The 13,575-nt window shown below is 41.4% G+C and overlaps 1 protein-coding gene across 3 annotated transcripts in view; it reads left to right on the forward strand.

The window, feature by feature from the left end:
• Positions 1-6,768: 6,768 nt before the first annotated feature.
• The window catches only part of TAFA5 (TAFA chemokine like family member 5), a 418,878-nt gene continuing 412,071 nt past the window's right edge, over positions 6,769-13,575 (forward strand). The window contains exon 1 of one of the 3 annotated variants that reach the window (XM_078394396.1): positions 6,769-7,810. In XM_078394396.1, the coding sequence (XP_078250522.1) occupies positions 7,546-7,810 (265 nt within the window). In that variant the 5' untranslated portion in view covers positions 6,769-7,545. The remainder of the gene's footprint in view (positions 7,811-13,575) is intronic. The other 2 variants (XM_073000620.2, XM_073000621.2) reach the window with 2 other exon arrangements.

Raw genomic sequence — 13,575 nt, forward strand, 5'->3', positions numbered from 1 at the left:
CATACTTACCATATCCCTTATAAAACTAAAATACTTGTTGCATAAACAAAAAGCTATCTAACCATTTCTCAAAAAAACACACATATCTAGAGCTTTCTCATTGACTTAAGAGCACTTTCATATGCCCAACATTGTTCATTGTGAGGATTTATTTCAGGCTAATTTTGTTACCAACAATGCTCCAAATACCATACAATTCCACTCATTTCCCATGCTAGCAAGGTTATGCTCAAAATCCTCCAAGGTATGCTTCATCAGTATGTGGACCGAGAACTCCCAGAAGTACAAGCTGGATTTCAAAGGGGAAAAGGAACTTGGGACTAAATTGCTAACATGCGCTGGATTATGGAGAAAGCCAGAGAGTTCCAGAAAAACATCTGCCTCATTGACTATGCAAAATTCTTTGCCTGTGTTGACCACAACAAACTATGGCAAGTTCTTGGGAGTTCCTGATCACTTTGACTATGCATCATTCTTTGCCTGTCTTGACCACAACAAACTATGGCAAGTTCTTGGGAGTTCCTGATCACATAGAGTTCCTGAGAAATCAGGAAGCAACAGTTAGAACTGGATACATTTAGAACTAGATACATCATGTGAAAGGCAGGACTGGATGAATCCCAAAACGGAATTAAGATTGCCGGAAGAAATATTGACAACCTCAGATATGCAGATGATACCACTCTGATGGCAGAAAGTGAGGAGAAATTAAAGAACCTCTTAATGAGGCTGAAAGAGGAGAGTGCCAAAAATGGTCTGAAGCTCAACATAAAAAAAAACTAAGATCATGGCCACTGGTCCCATCACCTCGTGGAAAATAGAAGTGGAAGATATGGAGGCAATGACAGATTTTACTTTCTTGGGATCCATGATCACTGCAGATGGAGACAACAGCCCCGAAATTAAAAGATGCCTGCTTCTTGGGAGGAAAGTGATGACAAACCTAGACAATATCTTAAAAAGCAGAGACATCACCTTGGTGACAAAGGTCTGCTTAGTCAAAGCTATGGTTTTTCCAGTAGCGATATATGGACGTAAGAACTGGATCATAAAGAAGGCTGACTGCCAAATAATTGATGCTTTTGAATTATGGCACTGGAGGAGACTCTTTAGAGTCCCCTGGACTGCAAAGAGAACAAACCTATCCGTTTTGAAAGAAATCAACCCTGACTGCTCACTGGAGGGGCAGACCTTGAAGCTGAGGCTCCAATACTTTGGCCATCACATGAGAAGAGAAGACTCCCCAGAAAAACCCCAGATGTTGGGAAAGAATGAAGGCAAGAGGAGAAGGGGACGTCAGAGGACGAAATGGTTGGACAGTGTCATCGAACCTACCAACATGAATTTGACCCAACTCTGGGAGGCAGTGGAAGACAGGAGGGCCTGGGGTTCTCTGGTCCATGGGGTGACAAAGAGTTGGACATGACTTAACGACTAAACAACAACAAATATGCACTATTTTTTTTCAAAGTAGAGGTTTTGGATTGTCAGTGGCCACAGTAAGAGTGAATGGAATATCAATTTGTGTCTATAGCTAGGGTGGGAATAATACATGCTATCCTCCCCCCATGTCTCTATCTGTGGACTCCTCTGCCAAGCCTCCAATGAGTCTCCTTTTCTTCCTTCTCTCCTCTGAGATTTGTGCAATTTATTTCTTCAAATCAGATTCAAAGTTCCCTAGGTATAAGCGAGGAGGCAGCCAGCACAAAAGACTGGGAAAGAGGATGTTTGCTTCCTTGCTAAACTAGCCCCTTGGTGGGAAAGGATGACCTATAAAATAACAGCACAGAAACAATAATAGCAGTACAGAAACCTCTTGTTCCACCCAATCAAATAAAGTTATAGCAGTCAGGGGGAAATGGCAAAAAATGTTGCTGAATAGGAAGGAACAACTCCAGCTAGTAATTTTGCTACCCCAATGTGTAGGATACCTGATTGCTGTCTTGTTTGGTACTTACCCCATCAGGAACAAAGGCATGTACAGCAAAAACAGAAACAGACAAAGTGCTGCAAAAATACATACCAGTGGCAGGCATTAAAAGTGAAGCATAAAATGGGGATGGGAAAGAAAGACAGATCATTTCCTGTCCCAAATGTGACAATGACCTGCACAACACAGACCCCACATGAGAGACTCAAGATATCCATGGCACATTCACACACACCCAGGCACTCAATCAGTTGCATTCTAATACAAAATAAGAGCTGCTATTCTTGATATTAAGAAAAGTGGGCAAGCTTCAGATTTCATGTGTGATCCTTCTGTGAATGTTAGCAAAAACAAACAAACAAAGAAATAAAACAATATAAACAGTACTTATGTTTATATCAGTATTGACAGCTATATTTGGCCATCTCTATTAACAGATGGATTTATTTGTCAACATTAACTAATAAATTGTCTCAGTAAAGGAAGGCATTGCCTTTAGTTTGCAAGATCTGAAGACAAATACTAATGATAGTCCTTTTTGGAGGTTATTAATTCATACGATGGCCATAATTTGGAAGTGATTGGACAGTGTACTGCACAGATTTGGGGGGGTCTTACTGCTCAATATATATATAAACTGAAGATGCATGTGAAATTGCCATTCAGTTATGACTAGGCATATGTACATTTTTTCAACTTATATATAAATAAGAACAGAATCAGATATAGTTGTGCATTTCCATGGCAACCATGGGGTAGAGCAAAGAGCCACTGATCACTCCCAAGGAGGAGCAACACCCCCACAAATCCCTCACATTAAATCCAGCATTCACATATGGTGATTAGTTGGGGGGAAAGAGTATGCTCTTAACCTTTGATGTGAAACTTCTTTTTTCTTTCCTGCTGCAAAACCATTCTTTAAATCTTGAATCCCTTTCTGGTAGAAAGGCAAGACAGAAATATAATAAATGAATAAATGATTACAATTTAGTGATCACAGCACCATTAATCATGTACAGCATGATTAATCTGTACAGCAGGCAAACTCTGCTCATGACCTGGGGTTCAATCGCAAGTAGCCAACTCAAGGTTCACTCAGCCTTCTATCCTTCTGAGGCTGGTAAAATGTATATTCAGCTTGCTGTGGTGGGATGGGGCAGAATGTGTAACCTGCATAATTAACATGTAAACCACCAGAGAGTGCTTTAAGTACTATGGGATGGTACATAAGCAGCAAGCTTTAATTTCAGATCCAAGAGAAAGGAAGAACAGATAAAAAGGACCTGTTTTGCCCCTTTAAAGATAATTTTTAAAAAGACTGTTCCCATTCCTCTTTTAAAGTTTGTCACTCAGTTCCTCCCTGCTGGCTGCCTTAGGAAGCTGACTAGAATTTACTCTTAGTGGTGGGGAAAAGGGGGAGGAAATGTAGATAAAAATATTAAGAAGGACAGTGATACAAGCTGTTGCTGGTGTCTTTCTGTCCTGCCTGTACCATTCAGTCTATAACCTTGTCTTGCTGCCTTCATTTCCCCATTCATGGGAATGGAAATGCACAACTACTGTCTTGCAGCTAGACAAGAACTAGACAGACTGGAGTGTCATTAAAAGGGCATAAGATACGTTGGTTTCTTTTTCAGGAAAATCTAAACAATGATATTCTGAATCTAAAACAGTAACAATGAGGAAACTACAAAAGTTACAAATGCAACCCAAAAAAGTTGTTATTTATATATCTTAACACTTTGTTCTAGATATGTCTTTAGGGCACTGACAAGATTTCTTACACTTGAACATTTCAAATGACGTTTGAAGTGTCATTTGACCTTGTTAAATTCCTACATTATCTTCTGACACACTTCTTAACCACCAAAAGGCAGAGTCCATATATCACTTGAAGGCTGCACTGCAGACATACAGTACTGTATTCTTACAGAATTACTTGGAAATAACTGTCAACTCACTCTTGACACAGTAAGTAGTAACCTTAGCTCCCTTCTCCTAATGTGTAGCACAGGAAGGAGAAGTAGCAGCCAAGAAGCCCCAGAAAGCCCTTTTAGTGGTAGTCTGCCCTCTGAGCTCTATTAGCTGGAAGCCCATGACAATAAAATAATCAATTTAATTAATTAATTAATTAATTTCATTTATGCACTGTCTTTCTCTCAGAAGTGAGACCCAAGGCAGTTTCTAGGCCAATTTAAAATGATAACAGATGAAATTACAATAAAATGACAAACATCAAAATAGGCATTGAATTATATGATTGAAATAAAGTTAAATCATTAAAAAGCAGTACTATTAATTTGACTTAGAGCAATAAAAAACAGCTCATCCACAAGGAGAATGGAATCTCTCAATTATCAAAGGCCTACTTAAATAGATTTTCATCTGTTCCTAGAAGGAGAGTAGGGGATGGGCAATCATAGCCTTTTTTTGATAAGGAGTTACAGACCTTAGGTGCAGACACCAAGGAGTACATGTCCCTACCAGATGGATCTCTGAAGGTAGCAGAACCACAATAAAGGCCTCTTGCTCAGATCTTTCAGTTTTCTCATGCTTCCTTTCTCTGACTTTCTCAACTTATTTTGGGGTGTGTCATGCTGCCAGGAGGCAAACTGTACACAGCCTTCTATTCAATTTCTCTCTCTTTGGGTGATGGTACAGCATAGAGGTAGGCATGAGAAACATGGCTGTCCTTTCATACTGTCACTTGTTCACCTGTGTAAGAATGATGGGTGGGTATGCATTATAGTGAACCACCGTTTTCCCTGGTATGCAACCCAGCAAGAGAAGGTGAATTAAAAACAGGCGGTGACTGCCTCCTCCACAGGATCATTCACACCTTCTTTCTCTCAGGGCAGAAACAGGTGACAGGGTATTTTCAAGAGAGGTAGAGGCAGGCACTTCTGCAAAACAGCAGCAACATGAACAACACACACACACAAAGTATTGTGGAACATTTAAGGCTAATAAATTGATATCAATATGAGCTTTTGTGAATTACGACCCACTTCAGACATAACTGATTGTGATGGTGCCAATTCCTTGGGAAAGCCTGTCCTTACACACTCACTTCCTTCTTTCTGACAGCACAGTACAAATGGGTGAGGGCTCACCAGACCCAGGCCTCAACATGTTACCACCCATAGGTGAGTGAGAGGTAAAGCAACTACTCTGCACAACTAAATTCCTCTGAACTGCACCACTCAGAGCAGGGTATGAATCATGTGGACATCCTGCTATGCTCAATACTTATTTTTCAGATCTCAAACCCTACTTGGACTCCTCCACGGAAAATTACTGGTGAAGAAAGTAAATTTTTAAAGTTAGGCATCTGGCTATGAAGCCAGAGGTTGGGAGTTTAATTCCTCATAGCATCTCTTGCAAGTAGATCCAGTCTGTGTGGCCTTGGGCCAGCTACACAGTCCCAGGATGCCCCCATAAGAAGGGAATGGTAAACTACTCCTGGGTAATGTATATACATAGAAAACTCTGAAAGGGGTCACCATAAGTCAGAATTGACTGGATGGGCACACAATTATTATTATTACCGCCCCCTTTTCAGGTTTTTTTTAAAAGCTGTATGTGTGGGTTTTTTTTTTTTTTTTTTTTTTTTGACAGAACTGGAAACTGGCATCCATTTTCAGATTTTTTTCCATCAGTCCTAATGGCTCCCATCTCTGTCGATCTCTGCCTTGGTCCAGAGAGCTATGAATAGCCACCTTCTCTCCAAGCAGCACCTCAGGGCTTACTCTCCCTGCTGTGGTATCCAGAAGAGGAGAGCCAGAGACAGGAGATAGGACCAGCCACTGCCTTCGGTTCTAGGCAAGTCCCTTCCCACCTCTCTGACGGGAAGCTGGATTTCTCAGGAGAGGAGATCGAGTGAATTGTGGCTGGAATGGGGCCTTTCCATCTGCCCCCCCCCCCAACGTGTGGGGCAGAATAAGGCAGGAAAGAGTGCTGCGGTTCCCGTCTAGGGGATCCCTTTCCTGACCAGCAAGAGCTGCTCGTCGTCGGCTGCTTTTCCTTCAAAAAACGAGGTAGCTGTGGTTGAAGCATGCCTTCCTATTAGTGTATTCAAACATGCAGCGCAGCGCGCAGTTTGACCCGCAGGGGCTATTCCAGATGTGCTCGGACACTCTACCGAGGAGCCCCCGTTTCTTTCTCTTCCTCCCCCTCTCCTCTCCCCCCCCCCGTATGTGGCTTTTGCAGTTGACACATCTGCGGAAAAAGCCGCAGCGGGGTGGGTGGGGGCGCCACGCGACAAGCCTGGTGACAGCCGCGTGCCACCCTCCAAATTTGCCATCCGAATGAAGAGCGCGCGCGCTCTTGCCTGCCTTCGTGTCCGCGAGAGAGCCAGCAGGCAGGCAGAGAGAGAGAGAGAGAGAGAGAAAGGAGAGCCGGAAAGAGGGAGGGATGGCAGCTTCGGGCCAGCCTTGAAGAAGCCACCGGAGAAGCCGGGGAGCGCTCGGCCGACGGAAGAACTGACCAGAAGGGACGAACGCAGAGCTACCGGGCAAAAGAAGCCGCCGAGCTTTCTGAGGAGAAAAAGCGGCTGCTCTGCGGCGCACGGAAGGACAGCAAAAGGAGGGCGGGCGGCAGCAGCCAAAGACGCCCGTCGGCAAGGCGCCCTGGCAAAGGCAGCACGGCTTCTGCCCGCGCTCTGCCTGCCTGACCCGAGAGGGGGAAAAAAGGAAAGCACCTTCTGCTACTGCCGCGGAAGGAGAAGCGGCACCTGTGGGTGCGGTCGGGTTCCCGCCTTCTCTTCTCTTTCTCTGGCCCGCTTTCCGCGACGGCTCGCAATCTTTCCTTTGGGGACGGGGCGGGGGGAGGCGGGCAGAGAAGACGCTAACAAGTGCTGAGGAGGCTCCGCGGGAAGTTTGCCGGTGGCGGGGAACGGAGGGGGGGGCAAGCGAGTCCGCGCGCCCGCGCGCGCTCTCTCTCCGTCGCCTGCGGAGCCCCACCGAGTGCCCAGAACGTCCCTCGGAAGGGATGGAGACCCGACAGTTATCTCGTTTCTGGGCGTTTTTCGGGAAGCATGTCAAATAGCAGTGCGGCCGCTCGCCCGGAACCTCCTCTCAGGCTTTGCGAGTGATGGCACGGCTTCCTTTTCCTGTGTGGAATTAATTACCCGGCGGCGTTCCTTGCCCTCCTTTTCCAGTAGGAGCCCTTCACTGGAGAGGGTGGCTGGTTTGTGTGTGGCTCTCCGTGTGAACTTGCCTGTTTGCGTGTCTCTCTCTCTCTCCAGCCCGTCGCGCCCCTCTCCCGGTAGTATTTGATGCGCTGCGCGGGACGTGGCGGCTTTCCAAGGAGAGGGTTGGCGCCAAAGCATCTTCGACGTCCCTCTTTCTCCCATCAGGATCCTTGGCGACCTAGGGTGGGCGGGGCGGGGGGTGGACCTCCTCTGCTTCATTCACGACACCGAACGGAACTGCTTTGTTTCGCCAACTCTCGGTGTCACCCTTAAAAAATAAAAAATAAAAAAAAGTTCAGGTGTCTCCATCTTCAGTTCCCAATGAATCTCTGTCACGGGAGGAGAAGAACATTGCAGGTCTTTGCCTGCTCCAGGATGCGTCTTCTTGGCTTGACCGGGTTGAAGATGCTTTCTGCGGCATCCCATGGTGGTTGTTGATGCTGAACCTTTCTGTTCTGTGGAAGATGTTTCTCTTTGGGATTACACGTGGCAAAAGGCGGTCATTGCCAGGGAGAGCCAGCTGGTGAGACTTCCCCGGACCCTCCTTTTTCTTCCACTTTGGGACGTAGTGGCTTCAATGGCTCCATCTCCCAGAAGAAGAAGCAGGAAAGATGCTAATGCTCTACCAAGCACATCCTCAACTTTCTGGGCAGTTATGATCTTGGTTGGCCTCCTAATCGCTTACTGCAGTAAGTACAGCTGCAGTCAGATGGCAAATACATTTCCATTTTGCTTTGCCGTGCTTTTCCTCTTTTTCCTTTTTTTCATTCTTTTTTTTTTGAGGGGGGTACAGGTGGAACACGTAGTAGGACAAATTGGTTCATAAGCATAAGAATGTTCATATGTGTCCATAGTCTACTAAGCTGAAAAAAATCTGCTTATGGGACCAAGACAGCCCAATGTTTCTTCAACAAACACTTTAATGATCCTGTAAAGCTTGAGCATCCATTTTTAACTAGGCATTTGAGCACTAAAGCTCTTACACATGGGAATCCAGGTGTTCTACTATTAATCTGTACTTTCTGCTTGCAACTGTAAGTGTATTTTCATTTGATCTTATTTCGCTGTTCCATCTTCACTTCTCCTACTCCAAAATATTCCTGTAAAAATAGTTGTGTAGTCACAGAACTTGATCCTTTTTGTCACTAAATCACATACAGTTACATAGTTAGCCTTATAGACCCATGCATGCCAAATGACATCAAATGCCAATAGGAGAAAGCTAGAATTTCTTTTGCCTTGTTGCAGTGATGGTATTAGAAGACCATTGTCAGTGCTTTTCTTTATTTTGCATGGCCATTTCAGATTTGGGAATTTGTACTTCCCAAAGGAGAACTAGTCTGAATTTCTGAGAGCAAAGGGCTGTACAGCGATGATAGAAATAGATACCATTCATTTATGATGTCAAACATGTGAAAATAGTTGTTGTTTAAAGTAATGAGGGTGCAGTGGTAATTGTTCAATAGTGACCTAAAGAGTAAGCCCCATTTGATACAGTGAGGTTTACTTCTGAGTAAAGCATTCCTGCACTACAAATTGCACAGCACCAATCAATGGCAGTTCATAGTACAAATATATATACAGTATGACTAACCAGTATTTGCTGATGAAGTGAGAAAACTCTATCACTTGATTTTAATTGAACTGAACTTGATTTGCAATGCAATTTCCTTAGCTTCAGAGAAAACCAGGTAGTTTAATACCTGTTTAGCTCAACATCACAATCTTATGTCTGTTTACTCAAAAGTAAATTGCATTTCATTTGGAGGTATTTATTCTCAGCTGAATGGGTCTAGGATTGCACCGTAAGTCTACTTATCATTCAGTGTTCCATTTGTGGTGGTTACGAAACTTTCTGAAAATCAGTGTGTCACTATCATCCTGTGTTTAAGATAAAGAATAGCAATTTCTAGGCTGATCAGCAATGTAGTTATCAGAAACAGAAATTATGCTATTTTTATACAGCATAGACTTCTTCTTTGCACTCTCTTAACCATATTGGGTACTGCTCATCCTTACGTGTTGTAAGGGACCAGAAGAGACCTATGATATTTAATTGATTAGTTAATATGCTCCGTTACTTTGGAATATTTATCTGCTGATATAAAGCAGAAGCTTGTCATAATTTTCAAGGGATACATTTAGTTTCACTTGTCACTTCTTTGCAAAGGCATATTATGATTTAACATTATACTTAGATTTTTACCAAACTGAATTTCTAGTGCTTGGTTTTTGTTTTAAAAGAAATTGCATTTCCACTTGTAAGTGGTCAGCTTCTTGCATCAGCATGAAATTTCAGTGTGATTTATTTTCTCATCAGCTATGCAGAGGATAAAAGCATAAATGTTCTTGTGCTCAATAAATATATATTGGAGACTGCAAAGATTACCCTGCAATACTTTTAAATTACACTGCGTACAACTCTCATGTGAAGCTTTCACTAAATTAACTGAGGATGCTAACATGTTTTATAATGCCAGAAATGTGTTTTATATTGAGGGACTAATACATTCCAGTAACCCAAACAGTTTTCCTGGAGTTAATTACAATTTTTGATTTCATATTTAGACAGAGTGATAAATGTGACAGGATAGAATTCTTGGGGTTTTTTTTTTTTTTTTGGCCTTTATTTGCATGTTTACTTGCCTGTCTCTGTGTTAACTGTAGAGGCAATGTTTGTTTATAAATGAACAATCCCTCACTGATATACTTGTAAACAAATATTAGTCAATGTTAAACGTGCTCTCTCTATATGTGGATTATGCCATTCTAAGCAAATGCCAGGAGATGTAAAACATGCAGTATTGAGACCCACCATCTTCTCCCTTTCAGTGACTTGAATATACAACTTTGGAATATAGGTGTATCATTTTCATATTACCTGCCTGCTACAGTGCCTGAAGAACTAGTAACCTATCTTTATTCCTGAAGAACAATAAAAAGTTATAGGTGAGATGGTGTACCTTCTGAGGGGCCCCAGGATATTTCTTCAAAAACCTGTGTATTTTTTTAAGAAATGAAAATTGTATCTTACTATGAATGTCTCTTACTTAAACCATATAATAGTTACCCATCAGTTAACACTAGAAATTTAAAGGATGTGAATGAATGTATATGTAGATACATCTGTACTTCTTAGATCTGTTTTAGTCCAGAGGCCATGTGTAGTTAAACTACAGGAAGGAAAAAACAAACAAAAAATTACAGACTTGATATGATAGCTGAGTGAGTATTTCATAAAGGCTGAAGTAACGTTTCAACATTATTGGATATTTATTGTTGTTGTTATTCATTTCCATTTCCCCCACTAAAACATGTTCCCATTTAGCATAGCATTGTATTTTATGTGATGATGCAAGTGTCAAAGATCAGTTCAGTTCATAAAAATCTTTACAACCCCCTAAACTGTTTAGATTGTCATGTATCTAATTATAAGGATATTTGTAATTTAGTTTAATGAAATGATAGCTGTTGCCTGTATCCCCAAGGATAATAATCAGTTTTCTTCCCCCAAAACTTGGCTTATACCTAGGGACAGTGGCTCCACCCAATGGTTGAAGGAGAGACCTGAACTAGACCAATTAAGTTAGTTGCTATAGTGATGAAGCTTTGTTGGACCGTTCCTCTGGAGGAATAATATCACAAATTATGAAGGTTCTTGGAATGGAGATAGTGGCAGAAACTCAGAAAAGTGTGTGACAAAAATCATTTAAAATGTATCTTTTTAGATAAGCTTTACTGGGTTGTAATATTTCGATTTTCAAGTTGCAAAATAGAGGGTGTACAGTTTATTTCTATTAATATATTAATCTGAATGGAGGTGGGAGTTTCTGACTGGGCCATGGTAACTCATGCCATTGTTACATCTTCTGAACTGTGGTAGTTAGTTGTCTCTGGAGCTCTGAACAGTGAAGAAGTTGATGCAGAAGGCTTCAGCTGTACTATTGACCAGAGCCAGTTAGAAAGAATTATACTGTTTTCATGTTACTGCAGCTTTACTTCCTACTAGTTCATCTGAGGGTGCAATTCAAACTGCTGGATATATATTTGTTCATTTGATGAAAATATTTTATCTTGCCTTATGTTTGAAGATTTTTTTTGGGGGGGGGAGGTATAGTGAATAAAGTAATATTTTAGATATCAAACAATTTAAACTATGAAACAGAATGGAAATCAAAGCTGAGATCCTGTATTTAAAAATTCACTAATACTCAAATCTTGACTGAACAACCATGTTTTATATACTTAAAAACTAAATGCCGGAATGATTTAAGGTCAAGTTACTCTAAAAATCCCCTCCCCCCCACACACACATACACACACACGTACCTTGGGGCTGCCTGAATGTTGAGATATTACAGGTTGGGTCCATAAATTCCAGGGCAGGTGAGTGACCCATAAATATAAAATTAGCTGTTGTTATGTGCCCTCAAGTTGCTTCTGATTTGTAGTGACCCTTTGAATTCATGACTTCCAAAAATCCTGCCCTTAACTTCCTTGCTCAGGTCTTCCAAACTAAAAGTTATGGCTATTTTAATATTTCAGCCCATCTCATGTTTGGGCTTCCTCTTTTCATTCTGCTGTCCATTTTTCATAGCATTATTGTCTTTGCCAGTGAGTGTTGTTTTCTAATGATATGTCTAAATTTCAATATCCTCAGTTTACTCAAACTAACATCTAGGGACAACTCAGGATTGATTTGATCTAGAATCCATTTATTTGGTTTTCTGGTAGTCCATGCTCTATTAAAACAACACATTTCAAATGAGTGAATTCTTTTTTCTTGGCTTTCATCATTGTCTAACTTTCACCTCCATACCTAGTATCTGGGAACATCATAGTACAGGTGATCTTGGTTTTGGTCTCCAATGAAGATCCTTTCTAGTTTCTTCACAGCCACCCTTTGAGTCTGTCTTCTTCTGACTTCTTGGTTGTTATCTCCATTTCGATTGATAAAATTATCTATAAAGGAAATAAATTTCAATTTTGTCATTGTGAACATTAAACATAATCCTATTCATGTAAATTCCATGGTGTAACACTGATGATATCATCTGAGGCAATGTTTTGTAAAGTAAAGATTTCCTCTTCTCATCCCCTTGCCTTCACAGATCCCAAGTAAACTTTTTCATTGTTGGGAATCAGTAGGGGCTGTGGTACAGGAGGAAGAATAATTTAATTTATTCGTGAAGGCTTTCACGGCTGGGATCTAATGGTTGTTGTGGGTTTTTCAGGCTCTTTGGCTGTGTTCTGAAGGTTGTTCTTCCAGAGTGCTGTCCTCTGAAGATGCCGGCCACAGAGACTGGCAAAACGTTTGAAAGAACAACCTTCAGAACACGGCCAAAGAGCCCGAAAAACCCACAACAACCAATAATTTAATTACTCAAAATCACCACTGTCGGAAGGAATTTAACAACAGTGATGATTTTCAGTAATTAAAGACTCACCACTCCTGTCCCATAGTCCTACAGGTTCCCAGTGATGAAAGGGGTTACATGAGAATCCTTGGGCCTAGGATGGAAAGAGGAAACTTTAAAAAAATGACTTAGCTGATGACAATTTTTTGTTACAGAGTTTACACAAATAGGATCTCAGCTGTTATATGATTCTGCTGTAGTCATGATTTTTATCTTTTTTAATGTTCAGGTGTAATCCTGCTATGCACTTTCATCTTTAACCTTCATTTATTATAATTTGCTCTATTCTGCCAATAATATGGTGTCATTTGCATGTCTTCAAATGTAGATGTTTCTTCCCCTAAGTGAAGCCATCCTCTTCGGGAATTAACATTAAAATCACCAAAAGAAAACTGATAGTTCCAAAAGTGTTCCACTGTGTATTCTGTTTTGCCACTCCATAAGACTGAATCAGCTGAACTTCATAGTCAAATGACACATAGGACAAATTCTAGAATGGTACCTGCTGGGCAGCAGCAGTAGTGGAAGAGGCAGAGGATCCTTTTATAGACAGTTATAGTGATAGCTATACTATCTAACTCTTGTTAGTACTGTGAAGGAGGCAGAGCATTAAACCACTAATGAATACTTTATACTTTGAAACACAATGATAAGAAAATCAACTGGGTCAATATAACAAAGTCATGGATCTTAAGCTCCAAGACATTGAAATCTTCGGGATGTAAGAAGGAAAAGCAGAAGGTATAGCTTAGGTGTTCCACAACTAGAATGTCAGGCTGAAAACCTGTTCATATCAGTTCCAGTGTAAGGCTGACAATATCATCACCTGAGGTAACTTTTTGGAAATTGAACATTTCCTCTTCCTGTTCCCTGTCCTTCACAGATCCCAAGTCGTCTCTTGTTTGACCACCAGAAAATTAACTGAGACAGACTTTGTTGTGTGAGCACCAGAATGTCAAGGGCAGGAGACCTAAACCAATCTGCCCATGTACCTTCTCCAAAGAACTTGGAATAGCTGTTCTTTTCTGTTATAGCTC

Source organism: Pogona vitticeps, chromosome 5 (assembly GCF_051106095.1).
Source record: "Pogona vitticeps strain Pit_001003342236 chromosome 5, PviZW2.1, whole genome shotgun sequence".
NCBI lineage: Eukaryota > Metazoa > Chordata > Lepidosauria > Squamata > Agamidae > Pogona > Pogona vitticeps.